Source organism: Melanostigma gelatinosum (genome assembly GCF_949748355.1).
Source record: "Melanostigma gelatinosum genome assembly, chromosome: 3".
Classification (NCBI taxonomy): Eukaryota; Metazoa; Chordata; class Actinopteri; order Perciformes; family Zoarcidae; genus Melanostigma; species Melanostigma gelatinosum.
The window spans coordinates 9,023,207-9,040,917 of NC_136636.1; the positions used below are offsets into that span (position 1 = coordinate 9,023,207).

The 17,711-nt window shown below is 42.6% G+C and overlaps 2 protein-coding genes across 3 annotated transcripts; both read left to right on the plus strand.

Annotated features, from left to right (window-relative positions):
- The first annotated feature begins 1,167 nt into the window (after window positions 1-1,167).
- On the plus strand, window positions 1,168-8,902 carry ubap1 (ubiquitin associated protein 1). Of its 2 annotated transcripts, XR_013771859.1 has the most exons (8): window positions 1,168-1,312; window positions 3,224-3,272; window positions 3,412-3,536; window positions 3,781-4,599; window positions 4,735-4,893; window positions 5,327-5,428; window positions 5,642-5,920; window positions 6,050-8,902. XR_013771859.1 is itself a non-coding variant. In XM_079265265.1 (7 exons), exons 2-7 carry the CDS (start codon window positions 3,233-3,235, stop codon window positions 5,780-5,782), a joined length of 1,386 nt encoding a protein of 461 aa, XP_079121391.1. In that variant the 5' UTR covers window positions 1,168-1,312; window positions 3,224-3,232; the 3' UTR covers window positions 5,783-8,902. The 2 variants fall into 2 exon arrangements, 1 of the variants encoding a protein (XP_079121391.1); XM_079265265.1 differs by having other exon boundaries at window positions 5,642-8,902.
- A 261-nt stretch (window positions 8,903-9,163) lies between these two features.
- Window positions 9,164-17,379, plus strand: dcaf12 (DDB1 and CUL4 associated factor 12). The gene is made up of 9 exons (XM_079297094.1): window positions 9,164-9,529; window positions 12,430-12,720; window positions 12,847-13,125; window positions 13,568-13,628; window positions 13,792-13,985; window positions 14,307-14,372; window positions 14,706-14,868; window positions 15,028-15,206; window positions 15,359-17,379. The coding sequence occupies exons 1-9, from the start codon at window positions 9,470-9,472 to the stop codon at window positions 15,515-15,517; spliced, it is 1,452 nt and encodes a 483-aa protein (XP_079153220.1). The 5' UTR covers window positions 9,164-9,469; the 3' UTR covers window positions 15,518-17,379.
- Window positions 17,380-17,711: the final 332 nt, after the last annotated feature.

Here is a 17,711-nt window from a genome sequence, read left to right on the forward strand (position 1 = left end):
ATCTGAGCGTGACGTGCGCGCACTCGATGCTGAAGCCAAAAAAGAATCATGTTGAAAAAAAAGATTTGAAAACATAAATGAAGACATTCACACATTTGTGCATTTTACAATTTTAGACGTTTGAAAAGTTACTACAATTACCATCTACAATTACGTGTACTCGCTTTCTTAAACGATGACGTTGTTATATAACAACGTTTGTTGATCATTAAAAAGGCAGCTCGATGTGTTAGCTTTCATTTGAACTTCTTCTCACTCAAGTTAGGCTACCTTCTTTCCTTAACATCTGATGCTTGACTTTAGTTCTGTGATTTCTTCAGAGATGACATACCGAAGAACTTCACATCAGTACTTTAGGAAGTCCTACATTTCCCGATGTTATACTTGATCAATAGTTTACATAATGCTGCTTTCACTAGTTTATCATCATCAGTTCTGACAACAAAGTGGCTTGACTGAGTAGATTCGTTTTTATTATCTGTATTGCCGAGTTGATTACATCATTTGGTATCCTTCACGTCTATCGTTTTAATATAAATAAAGGGTTTTGATAGTTTGACAGTTTTATTTATGATAAATACTTAATTTTGCAAGCGGTGCACAATATTTTCAATTTCAGAAATGAATGAGGTAATGAGGTTTATTAAGCGTCTACACTACCCAACAGCTAACTTTGGGTAAGAATTAGATTAGAAGATGCTACTCTGTCACTCTCTCTCTATATTAATCATGTATCTTAATGGCTCCAGATATCGAAGAATCTGATTAAAACAAACACAGAAATGAACATCTGTCTCTTTGTAAATTAAATTGTAACATTAGAAGCAGGGCGGTATACATGTCCCTAGGAAAACACAGCACTAAAGAGAATTAACATTAAAGGGCACAATACACATTTATCAGAGGCAATAAAATACACGCATTAATAAACTCTTTCAGCCCCAGCTCTTTGATAAATCAATTTCAAGGAGTGCATTTTTCAGTGATAGGTGCTGTTTTTAAAGCAAAGGTAGCGAAAGCAGTGCTTCTCGTCATTCAAATGAAGGTTTTGAATAATAGGCGCTGTCAGCATGCTCACACCATCACCTCCACATCTGGATGTGATGTTCTGACGTAACGTAGCCGAGTGACATCAGACAGGAACCAGGCGAAAGGGAGCTTTGACAAATCAAGATGGCGTCCCACGCTGAAGCAGGAAAGGGATTTCAGTATAAATAAAACTCTTCCTGACAATAGTTTACATTTGAGTGCCATCTCGGCAAGAACATCGTTTGGGATTTTTGAAAAAACAAACGGGACGGAGCAGACACAGGTGAGAGGAGTCTGTGGTTGTATGTGAGCTTAGGTTAGTTTCAGGGGCGGTGGCAGCAGAGGCAGCGGTCTGTCTCAACCAGCCACATACTATTACAGCCAGGCCACTAGCTCAGCGTATTAGCATCAACACTAGCTTTTACCTATGAAACATTATCCAGTGGCTAGTGTTTTTTTAGTGAATTCATTCTTTGGACTTTACTATTTCACTCACACTCATGTCATATCAGACGTTGACTTCTTAGCCGTTAGCTGCGTTGAGCTAGGAGTGACCAGAGTACTGATAGCTTAGCTTGTTGCTAATAAACACTATTATAACTTTATTGACATGAGCTAACGAGCAAACACTATCGTACGTAAAGTGTGCTCACTACGTGACAGCTGGGATCCTTGACGTCAATTTTAAAGATAAACCTGTGACGTGATGAATTGTAGGTACTGCGATCCTTTCGGTGTCGTTTTAAGTTTGGAGCAGTTAAGATCTCACTAAGCTAGCTAGCTAGCTGGCTAACACGACTACCTTGACGTGTTGTGCTGTAGTGGTTGTACTCCAACCTCGAGTACAATCTAACTTGTTAAAAACAACCACGCAGAACAGACATGTATGGTGGATGTGGTGTTCTATAACATTATGGCGAGTAACAAAGATTATAACCAACCTACGTGGTGTATAACGTGACGTCACAAGATTCAAATTAAAGAATCTGATAAGAGAAATAACTCCTGATCGCGAGATCATTCTTGATCATGTGTGGCCCATTACTGTGGTCGCGCATGATCAGCCAGAGAGTCTAAAGTGTGATGCCTAAACTCCAAATTGGGGCTAATGGACGGTGAACAAACAGCTCCCAGGTTAGTGTAGTACAAGTAACCTGCCTGTAGGCTGCATTTTCACATAGATGTGTTTGTAGTTATGGATTCCCACGTGAGTCACTCTGCTGGTGCTGGTGATAGTCAGCCGATTGCAGTGTACTACGAGCTACTGTGTATTGCTGCTCATTTTGTGTCTTCATACAATCATTTGCAAAACAGGGTTGTTGAACAAAATGCAATTGTGTTACGCAAGAAAACCAAAACAGTAGTTTTTTTTATTCCAGATGAGTGTAGAGAGCAGCAACAAAAACAAAACGCTGAATTCTCCGGGCAGATAATATGGCTGGTATCTTAACTTAAAAAATAAATAAATAAATAAATCAACATCAGGGTAACATTGTCCATCAACTTCGTCTGTGTTTGAGTATCATTGATTCAAAACACGAGTCCGGTTCCTCTTATCCCACCGTAGTCCTGTGTTCATCAAGTGAATATAGCTTTATCCGGGAGGCCACGATGGAGCCAGGTCTCTGTGAAGTTTTGGCCACAACAGTTTCTAAGTTCGATATGTTAAAATCGCTACTACTACTACTTCTACTGAACACCAGACTTCAGCAGCACACAGATGAAAGTTCTGTGTTGAGCGGATGTGGAAACAGTGGCGTCTCTGTGTTGACAATGTCAGCCACTGTTGCAAGGCATGACCGAATAATTGGGATTATGTGACTTGACATGCAAAAACGGTGGAATGTACAAAGCCAATGAGAAAGTGAAGAATTTTAATTTGAAAAGAAAAAAATGATTTGCACGACCATGTGATAAAGTGTCGTTGCTCATGCGCTTTGATTAAAACGCTTCTTTAGGACTAATTTGTGAGGTCAGTGAAAGACGCACACTAGAATCTGCTTTGTCCGAAGAAATGTCACGCTTGAAAGGCGGGGGAATTCCATTTTGGGCTGTTTTCATACACTGTTGCACCATGGGTCGTTGATATATTGACCGTCCATGTAAATATGAACTCTCTTTGACATTTAAAAAAATATGGCATTCCCACTGCTCACTAACTTTACACCTGGTGTACACTCACGTCTGCTTTCAGAGTTTCTAAATGGCTGCGAGGAAGTCTGGATCAGATGCATACAACAATGGTGAGGAACCTATTTTTAACACTTTCTTGTTTCACTGTTTGACAGCACTGATCCTTCTGAGTGAAGTGTAGGTTCAATGTGCCTGTAGTTCCACTGTCTGTTCTAATATATGCGTACTTTGTTTTCTTATTGGACACAGGACCCATCAGCTACCTTGATGCTGTTCCCTTCAAGATCAATGACAAATTCCGCTGCCCAGCCAAAGTGGGGCTTCCTGTCGGTTTCTGTCTCCCAGACTGTCGCGCTTTGCTAGTGGACTCGGAGGTAAGGCACAGGAGAATGTGTTGATTTTGCACCAGTGTATGCTGCACTTACATCCTCAGCAGGGCTTAACCATGCTGACCTATTGTTATTTTTTATAAATTACAGCAACCTTTTTACACCAAGTTTTTTTTAATGATGTAATTTCATGTGGCTCTTATACTCATCATTGTTCTTGGTTTTTCCTGTCGCTCTATGTGCCCTCTTTGCCCGTCTTACTCTCTTCCTCTTACTGCGGCCTCAACAGTATGACTTTTCTCTGGAGAGGCGTAGCGTGCGCTGGGGGGTTGAACTGGCTGAGGCCAGAGCAGCAGAAGCCCGAGCAGAAGAGGCAGCAGCAGCCAAGCAGGAGGCGGAGAGCAGGGAGTGCTCGGCACAGGCCCAGGACATGGATGCTGGTGGTGGGAAGAAACCCCGGTCTGCTGCAGAGGACCAGGACCGTCTACCACCAGCGTTGAACCCCGTCCTGGCGGGGCTGTGCCATAACGACATCCTCACTCCACTGCCTGCCCCCAGGCTTGGCCCCAGGAAAATCCTGCCCAGCACTCCCCAGCTGCACAGCCTCAACCTAGCTGACTTTGAGCGGGAAGAGGACCCCTTTGACAAGCTGGAGCTCAAAACTTTGGACGATCGGGAGGAGCTCAGGAACATCCTCCAGAGCCAGCCCCAGCCCCAACCTCCTCCTCCTCCTCCTCCCTCTGTATCCCCACCCGAGGTTTCCCAGATGTCACGTGGAAACAGCCCGTCTCCTCCCAGCATCAACACCAGCCTAGCAGCCAAACCTGGCTTTTCCCATAAACCCAACGGGTTGATTGCCTTGCTGGACATGGACAAAGTTGGTCACCCTGGCAGAACGGGGTTTGAAACCGACGATCGGCCCTGCAACATCCGCTCTCTCACTTTTCCCAAGCTCTCTGACTCTGGTGACCCAGAGCCACTGAGGTACAGCCCACTCCCTGCTCCCCGACAGCACCTAATCAATGGCAGCCCACCGAACACACCCAAGGCCCAAGTTGTTGTTCCCCTTGAGCCGACCAGCCACACAAAGAGTGTCTCACCAAAACCGGTGAGCATGAGATCAAATACTGCCAGACTAATTGTGTGCATGGTTTGTTTTTGGAATAGTGACGTAGATTAACCAGTGATGGTAGATAACGAATCTCAGGAACCTCATTGACATTCATTCATGTTTTTTCTCCAGGCCAACCCCGGGTCCGGATCTGCTGGTCTGCCGTGTGGTGGAGCGCTGCTCAGCATGACCCCCAGCGAGCGTCAGTGCGTGGAAACCCTTGTGGGCATGGGCTACTCCTATGAGGGTGTCCTACGGGCCATGCAGAGACAGGGGCAGAATGTGGAACAGGTGCGACACCCTCTCGCACTAATGCACAGGAATCTGGATTCCTAGCATATTCACTCGTCAGCGTGCTCAACAGTTCATTGTTTGTGTGCTCGTGTAATTTGGTTCAGTGCAGTTCTTTTGTAAATAGAGCCTTAAATTAAAAATAAAGTTGTTTCATCACACCTTCTGTTGTCTCAAAAGTTATGGCAATAGCTAAGTTTCTGTGATATGTACAGCTAATACTACACAACATGACCAATCCAACCACTGTCGACTAATTTAGGGGGTTAGTATATCAGATAGAATTTGTATTAGCTGGTTTTAAACGATGATCTAGCTTTAGATGCAAGGTGCAAACAGTGATACATTCAAAACATTACCATTTAATAATTTCAATCCAAAATGCATCTTTTATGGATTTTGTTAATAAAAATGTACTGCTTGTTTGTCTAAGGTACTGGACTACCTGTTTGTCCATGGGCGTCTGTGTGAGCGGGGCTTCGATGCAATTGCAGTGGAGGAATGTTTAGAGATGTACCAATGCTCAGAGGAAAAGGTCTGTACTATTTGCTTTTAGCTAACTGTACACCTGAAGAGCGCGCATTGTGTTTATACGTTAAGTCAAATAATTAGAAGCTAGAAAACACGGTGTTCAGTCTTTAAATATGAGCGACACCCCCTATCTTTTCATAACCAGGATAAGTCTATAGATTACATGAATAGATTATTTTAGCTATTGTAGTTTTATTTATTTTGTCATCCTTCCCAGGCTTTGCAGTTCCTTGAGCTAATGTCAAGATTTGGCGAAATGGGATTTCAACGGGACGCCATCAAAGAGGTGCTGCTGGTCCACAACAACGATCAGGACAAGGCTCTAGAGGACCTGATGGCTCGGGCAGCAGCTAGCTGAGCCGAGCTAACCAGCCAACCAAAGCCCAGCCCAGGGCTCGCCTCCCGCTCCGACCCAACACAGCCCCTTTCCTTCTGCCTACCCTGTCACACCATGTCCCGCCCTTGCCTTGGCTGTGGAAGGGACCGCTGGGAGAAGGTTGTATTTCTCTCTCTGTGCTAAAACGTATCATGTCTCAGCACTTCTTAAAGACTGCGTGCCTAGAGTGGAGGGGGTAAAAGCGTAACAATACTTCATGGTGGTGTTTTCTTTTTTTTTTTTTCTCAGAAATCCTGGGGTTAGTTCCCAGGATTTTGGACTGCTAGGATATTCAAGAATGGGAAGAATGACTGCACTGGAAATGGAGAAACTGAATATAATGAGCTGTGGCGATTTAATGCCGTTCCGGATTGCTTCCTATCGTGGAAGTCCTATCTGTCTGCAGGCAAAGGTGCAGGACCGAATGGGGAGCTGGTGACGGGTTCTGCATCACAGAAAGACCCGTTTGAACTCTTGAAACTCCCAAACGACTAAGCTGCCATCTTCCACTGCGCTGTGCAGACCTAGTAAATGGTGGCAGGGATCGGGTGGGGGGCCAACTAACATTAAAAATAAAATAAAAATCTAAATCCCAGTTGCCAGACAGACAACTGACTCTCAAGAAGTGCCCTCTCTGCTCTGGTGCCCTGCACCTACTACTTTATTCTTTCATTAATTCATCTGTTTTTCTGTTCATTTGTGCGCTTTTTCATGTCGGCATAAAGAGTCCATTTCTTTGATTTCTGTATTAGGAACTGCATAATAGATCCGTAGTCACGATTACTCAGAACATGAGAGATGCTACTCTCCCAGTACGCTCTTTAACCTGCACTGGAAGGGCCTGTTAAAGCAGTGGGGAGACAGAGGGAAAGTTCCTGTCTCGGAAATAATAAGAAATATCCCATAACCCCCTGGCGCTGATGTGTCACATACAGCACACATGTTTCATATGTTATCTTATTTAAAATACTACACTGATACTTTCATTTAAACAGAAAGAGTTTGATACGGTAATATAAGATATGTTAACTCACGTTGAACTGTCACGGACTTCTGTTTGCAGACTGGAAAAAAAGTGAGTGGGTTTAAAACAAATCAAATGTAAGTGAGGGCTTGTTTTTGCAACCACATCACAGTGCAATAGAGACATTTCATATTGTGTTACTGTTGACTCGAGTAATGTTGTCGGGAGATAAGAAATCGTCTTCAAGCCTTGATAGAAATTGGGATGTGACTAGAATGGGTTTGATTTCAGTGATCGCCATAATTTATTCTCTGTTTTTTGGATTTCATGCCACACAATCTAATCAAACATGACACTTTGTTTGTTGACTTCCACTTTCTTTTCTCATGTGTAGTATGAAATGAGTGGCCATCTTGATTTTAGGTTTTTGCCATCTCCACAGTCTTAAATGTAAATTTAACAAATGTTTGTCAACCACAAGCTAAAAGCATTTCCCCCATATATGTCGATTGGGTGTTTAAAAGAAGGCCAGGATTCTTTATTTTCATAGTATGTCTGGGTTCAGTGCTACACAAATGTTTTAAAAAGCATGTCTGCTCAGTTGCACCAAAGGTAAGGATGGCAGAATGACCCGTAATCTTGATCTCCGTGGTACTGATGGGGATCGTGAGGTGTGGTAACAGACTAAGGATTCAAAGTTAGCAAAATGTGACTTTGGAGAAGCGGCACTTTGCTTGGGGCAGGTCCAGTACTTTGTTCTACGTTTCACGATTACAAAAAAAGAATTATCCACCCACAAATCAATTTTTAAAAAACGCCTGGTTTTGGGAAAAAATCAATAGGGGGGTTTATTTCCAATACAGACATCATTTTACTTAGACCAAGCGTCTGCAGAATATATGGCACCACTAAAACCAGACAAATGAGCACATGCTTGCAGGAAATAAATCTCCCTCTGGGATGCTTTCAACCAACTTGCAAGCAAAGTGAAAACACCCCAGTGTTTGCTAATGAGACGCACGCCATCGTCAACCTGTCCTTCAATCCATTCTGCTGTTTCTGTGGCAAGGACGGTGCCTGATGCACGCAAACAACACAACACGGGCAGGTTCTGGACCTCCATCAATGCCTCCTCCCTTTCTGTTGCAATCTCCTCGTTGTGCGGGTAGGTTGTCATTAATTAGGGTTTATGTATCTCTTAAGTCGCAGCATAATTTAACAGGGCGCCAGTGAACCTAATGAACGTTGAAATATCTCAAAGGTATAATTAAGAGTTGGCTGAGTTGAGTGTTCTTTCCCAAGCTCCTGAAATGTGATTTGCAAAATGTTCAATTTCTTCTTGAATGATTTGGAAAATCCTCATGATTAAATGTGCACATCTTTTTCAGTGGTGAGACTGTTCATCGTTGCCGTTTGTTGCATTTTTTTTAATTTTTTTACTTCATTTGGTATAGATCATTTTCTCAAGTATGGTCACAACATATTAGATGTGTTGATATGAAGCTGATGAGAAAGCACAACTCTCCTGCTCCCTGTTTGTTCCTCTTCTACAGCAAATGCATTTTTTGTTCTCTCGGTTCAGTTTGCAGCAACAATACAGATGAGTGTCCATACAGGTATTGTCAGTGGCAACTGGAAACATCCAACTGTGTGTGGCCCATCAGCAGAAAAAAGGACAGTTATGCATCAGAATATAGAGGCCATATTTGGTCTGCTTGAGCTCACCAGGGTTGATAAACAGAAGATTACAGAGTCATGTATGTCTGTTAACAGATATGACTTGAGGTCCAGGTAGTGACAAGCCATCTGTGTGATTTCAGATTCTCATGTTATCAATGATTTTGTGCTCAACCAAACAATGGCCACCTTAAGAACTATCGAGGAAGCTAAGTCTGGAGAATTTATAATATTAAGATGTATGATTTCTTCCCTTTAACCTGAGATTGTCCAGATGGCTGCTAGAAGTTCTCAATGTTCACAATAACAATTACAGATAGATACCAAATGTCATGAATAACAGACAGAACAATGCCCAATGAATTATATTGATATTTTTATTATTTTTGTCATTTAATAAAACTGCATTTTCTAACAAAGCACACATTTGACAGCTCATGGTTGGATTGTATTGACATATTTCCTGAAATAAAAATTAAAACAATAAAAGATTGCTGTTATGAAATTTATATTTGGGCATATTAAAAAAACATTCTTTTCCCGCTGACACAAAATTGTATTTCCTTAAAACGGGGAGAAAACATCATCTGATCAATGATATCACGCAGTTGGCGTAAACGAGCACGCATGACGCTCGCGTTCACGTACGACCTTGTTTTTGTTGATGTTTAATTTTAGTGCGGCTGCGCGATGCTCAATGCTTTCGCCGTTGCTGACGCGACTCGGTAGGAGAAAAAGGAGAGTGTGTACCCTCTGGTTGGAGCTAGCGACGTTGTTAGAATCTGAAAAAGGAGTACAACCAGACTGTATTATTACTTGGGAGCCAAGGAGGCAAGCTAATGAGAGTAGGTCAGCGACAATCCTAAACCGGTCACTAACCAACCTCTCCCGTATGTGATCGCCCTTGCTCGTCGTCGGACGCTGCCAGCGAGGGCCAAGGAACAACACAGCATATCGCCATTATATGATCCAGTGTCCAGAGTCACTTTTACCCTCCATGTGGGTGAGGGAGCTGTGTGTCTCAGATTATGGCGAGAAAAACAGTTAGCAGGAAAAGGAAGGCAGGAGAGCCCAAGGACCAACAACAGGTAGGCGGAAACTCGGTGCGGATCTGTATTAACTAAGCTAACGCTAGTCAGTTATATTAGCATGCTAACTAGCATTGGGCTAACCAGGTTTTTAGCTGATTAAAGCCATGTCAGAGGCAAGCTATAGATGACATTTTGACCAATAAACCACTACAATATATTACACTACGTGAACATAACATCCACCAAACAAATAACAACTGCAGTCATTTTTAACGACATGTTCATATTTGAAAGTCAGAAACGTTACCCGTTAATGTTAGCATGGCGTTATCCAAAGGATGTCCGTTATCAATGCGACAGCTTGGTCAACGTTAGCCGAAGGGCTAGTTACCTTGTCTTATTATTATTTGATTGTAATCACGATTAGATACAATTGACAGTCCCTTGTTCGCTTGGGGTCATCACTTGTCACCCTACAGTCACTATCCAGAAGAGCGTTTGTCATAATTTAAAACGGAATTTGTCCAAATATAAGGCATAACGTTAGCCGTTGCTAGCTGTTAAGCTAACGTTAGCAGATAGACGCAGATAGAGCTATGCTAGCTAACTAAGTTAGCTGGCATAGCTCACTTAAATATACACAGACTAACCGTAGATCGGCCTGTCCAAGATAATGGAATGGACATTCATCAGTCAGTCCTGAGCCCAGTTGCTGACATCATAATTTGTCAGCAGCATCACTAGCTTTTCATTAAAGATAGCAATACTGTACGAGCTTCCTTTTTCTGCATCGTATGTTAACAATGTCAATGCTTGTGTCAGGCGTGTGAGGTCACAATTATTCATCAGCAGAATTAAACCAAATCTATGTCAATATAATTCTTTTTTTAGTCTGCTTTTTGTGTTTTACACAGCTTATAATGGGTATGAATAATTAGGCCAGGGTTAGACAATTCATAATCATCCCATAACATTTGTAATGTTATTGTGATGCCAATTCAGATTCTTCTGGTTGTTTCTGTGTGAGCGATCAAATACGTAGAACAAAATGTAACCGGGTTTTTTGCATATCCTTTAAGTATGAGATGCCTCACAAAACAATGATTAGGAACTGGTGTATGCCTCTGTAGAGAAGAATGGTGCCCAGGGACAGGGACCCTCAAACGTTTCCAAACGGCATTATTTAAGCATTATTTAAGCAGCTTTAAAATAAGTGAAAATTCATCTATCTGATGTCTTCTTTCAGTACTAGCTGTTCTGCCAGTTTCTGTGTTACCTCTTTCATTTTAAGAGAGTCCCAGGTAATATAATTTTACCATTATGGCAAATTGCAATTTGTATACAATATTAATGTACCAGCTTTGGCTGTGTCCTTAAATATCCCTATAAAGTAAATTATAAATCAACACAATAAAGTGGAATATCACGTTTAAAGCCTGAGGTTGTATATTGTTAGTAGGAGAGCTTTTAATTTTACAGGCCAAGTTAGATTTATATGCCCATAAAAGTCTTAGCAACAATGTTGCAAAGTTTAAATGAATGGTCGGACACAAGTGTGACTGGTGTACCTTATGAGCATGCTTTTTGTGTGTGTGTGTGTGTGAAAGAGATTTATTTTGTGTTCATTACCAGTGATAATGCAATCAGTATGTCTTATGAGGTCTACTGACTAAATATAGGGGTGGTCTTAACCTACATCATAGACAGCCAATAATATTGGCCTACCTGAGCAATATTAAATTCAGGGCTCTTGTGTAGACTAGGCCTGTAAATTGAGTACACATCCCGATGAAGTGTCAAGGATGAGTGTGGTTCTGCTGTAATATTTCCATGATCCACTAAACTTTTCCGCAATTGCAGTGGCGGGCCGTCAGGGCCTGCAAGGCCTTCTCTGCTGGCCTAAACAGAATCACAAAGCTATTTATATTAAAAAAAAAAAATGTAATTTAATAATTTTTCTTAAATGCACTACATGTATTGTAATTTATAAAAATATTTTCCCATTATCTTATTTTCTCATTGCACAGCTACTGTCTTCCTCAGTTGCTCTCAGATCTCACCTCTGTGTCTCTATGTAAGAACAGAGCCAGAGGCCTGCAGACTCTCGCCTGCAGCCAGTGCAGATTACATTTGACCCATCCCTATGTAGGGAGCAGTGGGCTGCCAATGACAGGCGCCTGGGGAGCAGTCGGGAGTTTAGCATCTTGCTCAGGAACACTGCGGCACAGAACATGTAGTAACCAAGGATCGAACCGCCAACCTTGCGGACACCGAACATTGACATGTTGGGCGTATTCTTTGACGTGTCAGCGGCTGCTAGCCGGCCTATAATGACGTCAGCATTACATGCCGCTCAGTGTTCATCTGTAGCTTTCCCGCTAGGTGTGCTGTGATTGGTCAGTGGGCAAGCATGTGACTATCACGAAACTTAACAGCCAGCAGAGGCTGATGGGTCGTGAATCACATCACGTGATTCAGCTCAGCCAATCAAAATGCATTCTGACTGAGTTGAGCTGCACCATGACAGAGAGTGATGAGAGGAGGAAAGACACTGCAGAGAGGTGCGTTCAATGTTAAAGTTGTGAAAGTAAAATCCTATGTCACTCTCTTTGGTTTGCGGCTTGTCATTAAGGAATGACAGTGGATCCCACAGCCAGACCAGCTGAGAACATTATGTTTTCCTGAAATTAGGCTTTTGCATTCTCTAAATGCTCGTGCGTTATTCAAACGGTTTAATACGAAGACGTACATAGTTACAGCCTTAAAAATCAGCTGTGGCGCCACAATGTGGTTATAAGGTGGTAGTTCAGCTGCAGGACCAGCAGTGAAGGCCCAGGTATAAAATGCACGGCCCCCCACTGCGCAATTGTAAGTAAAACATTATTATTGCTAGTCTCTGTCAGATATTGTATTTGACTAAAGTCACTTCATTTTTATTCCCCACCCTCTTTCCTCAGCTGGGCTGGTGTCAAGCACCACACAAGCGGAGCCGTGTTTCTTGTTCATCACGTCATGCCCAGCAGTGGTGGTGCAGTCGGCGCTCGGTGGTATGTGCCCTCCGGGGGCGGGAGTTCAGACCTCAACAGCAGCACGAGTTACGGCTCCAGCGGAGCCTCCGGGGCTTTGCCGCCGGCAGGCTCCCTGGCATCCTCAAGGAGAGAGAGTTCTCCCTAGGGCGACTCAACAAGGTGTTTGCTTCACAGTGGCTCAACCACAGGCAGGTGGTGTGTGGGACCAAGTGTAACACGGTGAGATGTCATTTTGTTACTCACCTGCATTCATTGGTTTGACATATTTCTAACACTTGGTGTGAGATTACATGCACTCAAATATTTGATATTCTAACCAGATGTCTTTCCTTCCTTTACCTGCAGCTTTTTGTAGCTGATGTCCTGACAGGGCAGATAACACGCATTCCCATGCTGAAGGACAGGGAGTGTCATGGTGCAGACTCTGGGGCGGTGGGTGCAGTGGTGGCGGGGCGGCATTACCAACCCACAGGAGTGTCCCGTGCCCGGCTGGACCAGCAGGGCTGTGGGATCCACGCTATTGAACTCAACCCCTCTGGAACGCTGCTAGCCACAGGAGGAGACAACCCCAACAGCCTGGCCATCTACCAGCTGCCCACATTGGACCCTGTTTGTGTGGGAGATGTAAGTGGTTTGGGTTATCTGACATCCAGTCATCGCTTATGGTTTCTAATCCTCTCTTTTTGCCCACTGCAAGTCATTCTGTTACAATTCTTTCTGTCCACCAGCCACAGTGTTTGAGTCCTGCCAGCATGGCGTATCATGGAGGGTTTGCTGTCCCCAGAGGATGAATTCTAAGGATTTTTTGTCATTTCTTGACTGCTGATTAAGTACCAAAGAGTGTCAAATGTTCCACTTGGTCAACACTTTTAATACCAAGATAACACCCGTGATTGATTCCCTGATTGCATACTCTCAACCAGAGAGGGGTGAAAAATGAGATTTTATAACCATGATGTATATTTTGTTCATATTTCCCAGCCACCGTTTAGCAAGAGCTGTTCAGCAATTCACGCAGAAGAACACACGTTGTTTTGCTTTTACATAGTGGCCATTATTTTTTCAGGAAGGTCACAATGACTGGATCTTCTCCATAGCTTGGATCAGTGACAACATGGCGGTTTCTGGTGAGTTGGGTATATGAGTTAACTTGTATGAATGACCACTGCTGTGTGAGCATTGTGCACAATACCCAAATGACAATCCTATGTCTATTTTTCACTTTTGTATGCTGTTCGTGGAGCCAGAAATACTCTAGGCAGTAATCAACTTGTGTTTTTAAATGCCTAGGGTCCAGAGATGGCTCCATGGGCCTGTGGGAGGTGACAGAGGAAGTAATGAGCCAGGCGGAGCGGAGTCAGAATGAAGAGGCGGTACCCTCATACGCCCACATCTCCCACCGTGCCCTCAAGGACATCCCAAAGGAGTACACTAACCCATACAACTGTAAAGTCCGTGCCCTGGCCTTCAACAACAACCATAAGGTAAGAATCATCGTCCTGGCGAACCATGTGATTGATTTCTTACAATTGCTTTGTAGTTTGATATTTAGCGTACACATGGCCATCAGAGGAGTGGATTGTGCTACAGGAGTGGATGATTAGATGTATTTCTTTATGCTGAAAGTGAGTCACCAGAGAAATCCACTATCAATCCTTCAAGCTGACCACAGTAGTGGTCAAGCCTGAAAAGTATTGGAAGTTTCACATCAAAACAAACAAGTTGACTGTCAGAACCTGTTGTTTCTGCACATCTCAGCGTCAGTTATTTACATCTGTCTTCCCATGTGTGTCTTCCCTTTCTAGGAGCTTGGTGCTGTCTCTCTGGATGGCTATTTCCACCTCTGGAAAGCTGAGCACAACTTGTGCAAGGTAACTCCCATTTCTACAGTGTGACTAATAATCATGTGATGTGTTTTCTCTGCATACTTCATACCACAGTGATACATTCAGCTAAGGGAGAACAGGGTGACTACAGCTTGCTGCGAGTTGTATTAGTGCTTTTTTTTTACACTGCCAGTTAAGTCTGATACAAGATCAATTGCTCACCAAAATAGTAAATATTTCGTACACGTTTCTTATTTAATGGAGCGTCCCAGGCATGCATGTGCACAATTCTGTGTCAACTATACGGAGAAGGAAGGACTGTTGTTGACATCACCTTTACTTAGTTCCCATTTAACATTCTATGGCGCTTCCCTCTAGATACTGTCCACCAAGCTGCCTCACTGCAAAGAGAATGTGTGTCTGGCATATGGGGAGGAATGGTCGGTGTACGCTGTGGGTTCTCAGGCCCATGTGTCCTTTCTGGATCCACGGCAGCCTACACACAGCATCAAGTCTGTCAATTCAAGAGAGAGAGGAAGTGGTGAGTAATCCATAAACTTATGGAAGGAAAAAAAAAAAAGCTACAGCAATGGCAGAAGCGGAGGGCTGATTACCTCCCGAAACTACGTCATGACAATGTTTAAATACTGGCGTTTACTTTTGAGTAGCTATGCATTCGAGACATCTTTTGTCTGTGCAGGGATCCGTTCAGTGAGCTTCTACGAGCACATTGTGACAGTGGGCACCGGCCAAGGTTCCCTTCTCTTCTACGACATCCGGGCCCAGAGATTTCTAGAGAACCCTTTGAATCCAGGCGGAGGGTACCGGAAGTTCCCAGGAGATGGCATCCTCAAACTCTCGACAGGGAAAGGCTGGCTGGTACACATTATTTGCCTATTTGTCTTTGATAATAAACATACAAGTGCTTAGCTTGAGTTGACCTGACACAGATGTTGTAGCATTGTTGTCATAGATTTAGTTTTCACTACTTTTCACTTCCTTCTCTCCTCTCCTGCTCTCCCAACTCTCAGAATCACGATGAGACGTGGAGGAGTTACTTCTCAGACATTCATTCCTTCCCCAACGCGGTGTACACCCACTGCTACGACGACTCTGGCACCAAGCTGTTCGTAGCAGGTGGACCACTCTGTTCTGGCCTGCACGGCAACTACGCAGGACTGTGGAGCTAGCCTCTCCGTCTCTTCCGTCACTCTATCACTACATCCTCGTCCAGACTTTTTCCCCTAACCAGTCCCTCCGTCCCTCTCCCTCTTCAAGTCTGTTGACATCACTGTCTTTGGTATTCCTCTTGCTCATTGAAGTGTCACTCTGTTTTGCTCACATGTGGACTCAGGAGCATGATCTTGCCCCCACAGTATCGCAGCTTTGAATATTGTCGTTGTGTATGTTAGTGTCCTCATATTCCTATATCCCTTTCTCTCCCAATTATTCCTTTTTCTCCTTCCACCTCAACTACTTAGTTTTTTGTATTAAAATGTGTACAAACAATGAACTAGTCATTTGTAAGCTCTGCAAAGTCTGCCACTGAGGGACTCTGAAGCGTTTTGAGAAACATCTAGACTAAAGTAGTACATGTTTTCATAATTTAAAATGTCCAACCCGCAGGGATTAGGCTATGGTATTTCGCTGGCTTGTTTTTTTGTATGTAAGGACGGTGTTTACCGCTGCTTCCTCTGTGGTAAAAGACAGTGTCTCTGTGGAATACCTGTGGAATTTTTCTTCTAAAAGTTCCTTTTCGTTCTCTCACTAAAATGGACGGCAATAACTGAGAGGAAGAAGAGTGACTGGAGAGACAGTTAATGTCGAAGGACTGAGCCGGAGTGCGGTTTGACATTCGATAGAGAATACTTACTAGTCGGAGCAGCCTGTCCTGTCCCACAACAATCACAAAGAACTTCGCTCTTCTCCACGCAGAAGTAAAAGCAAAGAAGCCAATCAAAATGGAACTTTGTGTTCATGTTTGTTCTTACCGAGATGATGTAAAGGTGAAACATTAATATTGCTAAATGCAGTGTTCTGCTATTAATTAATCCCAACAAATGCTTATTTTATTTTTTGTGTGTGCCCTGCTGATATTCTAATTTTCATTATTTGTATTTATTTTCCCCTTTCTCAGTCACCTTTATTCAGTTGGTCAGGGGTGTTTATAGCTGCTTCTTTTGAAGGATGTATTGTCTCTTTGCCCTTTTGCGTATGTTCCTGTTCTCTTTGACCAGAATACTTTGAGCAGATTTGACCATTAGTGGTGTTTAAATTCTCATCTGTTATCGTTACAATTGAACCCACAATTTTAAGTTTCGGTAGCAAATACAAATATGATTATTGATAGATTGAGGAGCCTTTAATGTCGAGGTTAAATCCCTCCCATGATTATGGGACTCCTCCACAGGAACTAGGGAGAAGATCTGTGGTAGTTCACTCTGATCTTCTCAGTAATCCAGCAAGAAGGTGCAAGGAGAAATATTGAGGGTTTTTGGACTCTACCCTGGAGTTAGATGCTGCAGGCACATACATTTGTTGTCACTGTTGTAAAACTTTATTCTTCTTTTTTGTACCAAGGAGTGAGTGATTCTGCTTTTTTCCTTGTTTGGTAGAGGCAGGCTTGACTTATGTTTTTGCCTTCCTCTGGTCTTTCTGTGAAAGACTGCCGCAGGCGATCATAGCTTTTCCTTTTCTACATGGAAATTTTCTGTGGTTTTCATGATAATGACATATTGAAAAGAGAAACCCCAATTAAGACTACAATTTGAACAAATAAACCAACACTTTTAAAGTGTATTTTATATGTAAATGTGTATGTGTAAAATACATTGGGACAGTTGCATACATTTTTATGTATACGTTTGAGGAGGTGTGTGGATTGATCTGTCTACTTGGTGATGCCTTGGTTTTTTTATACATGCCTCGTGAATGTTTTTACAAATGACTGAATCTGAGGATATTGTAAGATATAAACATCTGGAAAAAAAACAAGCTATTAAATCTTTAAAAAGAGTAAATAATAAAAAAGTAAATGTATATTGATGTAACGTTTCTTTTTTCATGCTTGACCATCGTTTATTCAATTTATTTTTGAATTAAAATGGTTCATTGCTAAATCTAGATGTTGCCATTAATGATGTCTAACCATATAAAATAAGATAATCCTTCATTATATGGGAGCTTTCAAGACAGGAAGGGCTCTGTGGTAGACCAGTCTGCATTGTTGTCATATGCTGTATAAATATGCATCTCCAATGAACACAACAGATAATATATCAATATATATATATACACATAGATATCAAAGTATAAACGTCCATCCTAACTGCACGACGTGTGCTTGATGGTGAGTATTAGGAAGTTAGTTGTGACCCGGAGAAG

What these genes read in the sequence shown, in the direction of transcription:
- ubap1 (XM_079265265.1), top strand. Translation starts at nt 3,233, where the DNA reads ATGGCTGCGAGGAAGTCTGGATCAGATGCATACAACAATG. An exon ending in ATCAGATGCATACAACAATG is followed by an intron (nt 3,273 to 3,411) that starts GTGAGGAACCTA and finishes TATTGGACACAG; the next exon opens with GACCCATCAGCTACCTTGAT. An exon ending in CTTTGCTAGTGGACTCGGAG is followed by an intron (nt 3,537 to 3,780) that starts GTAAGGCACAGG and finishes CGGCCTCAACAG; the next exon opens with TATGACTTTTCTCTGGAGAG.
- dcaf12 (XM_079297094.1), top strand. Translation starts at nt 9,470, where the DNA reads ATGGCGAGAAAAACAGTTAGCAGGAAAAGGAAGGCAGGAGAGCCCAAG. An exon ending in GTGGGACCAAGTGTAACACG is followed by an intron (nt 12,721 to 12,846) that starts GTGAGATGTCAT and finishes CTTTACCTGCAG; the next exon opens with CTTTTTGTAGCTGATGTCCT. An exon ending in CGACAGGGAAAGGCTGGCTG is followed by an intron (nt 15,207 to 15,358) that starts GTACACATTATT and finishes CCCAACTCTCAG; the next exon opens with AATCACGATGAGACGTGGAG.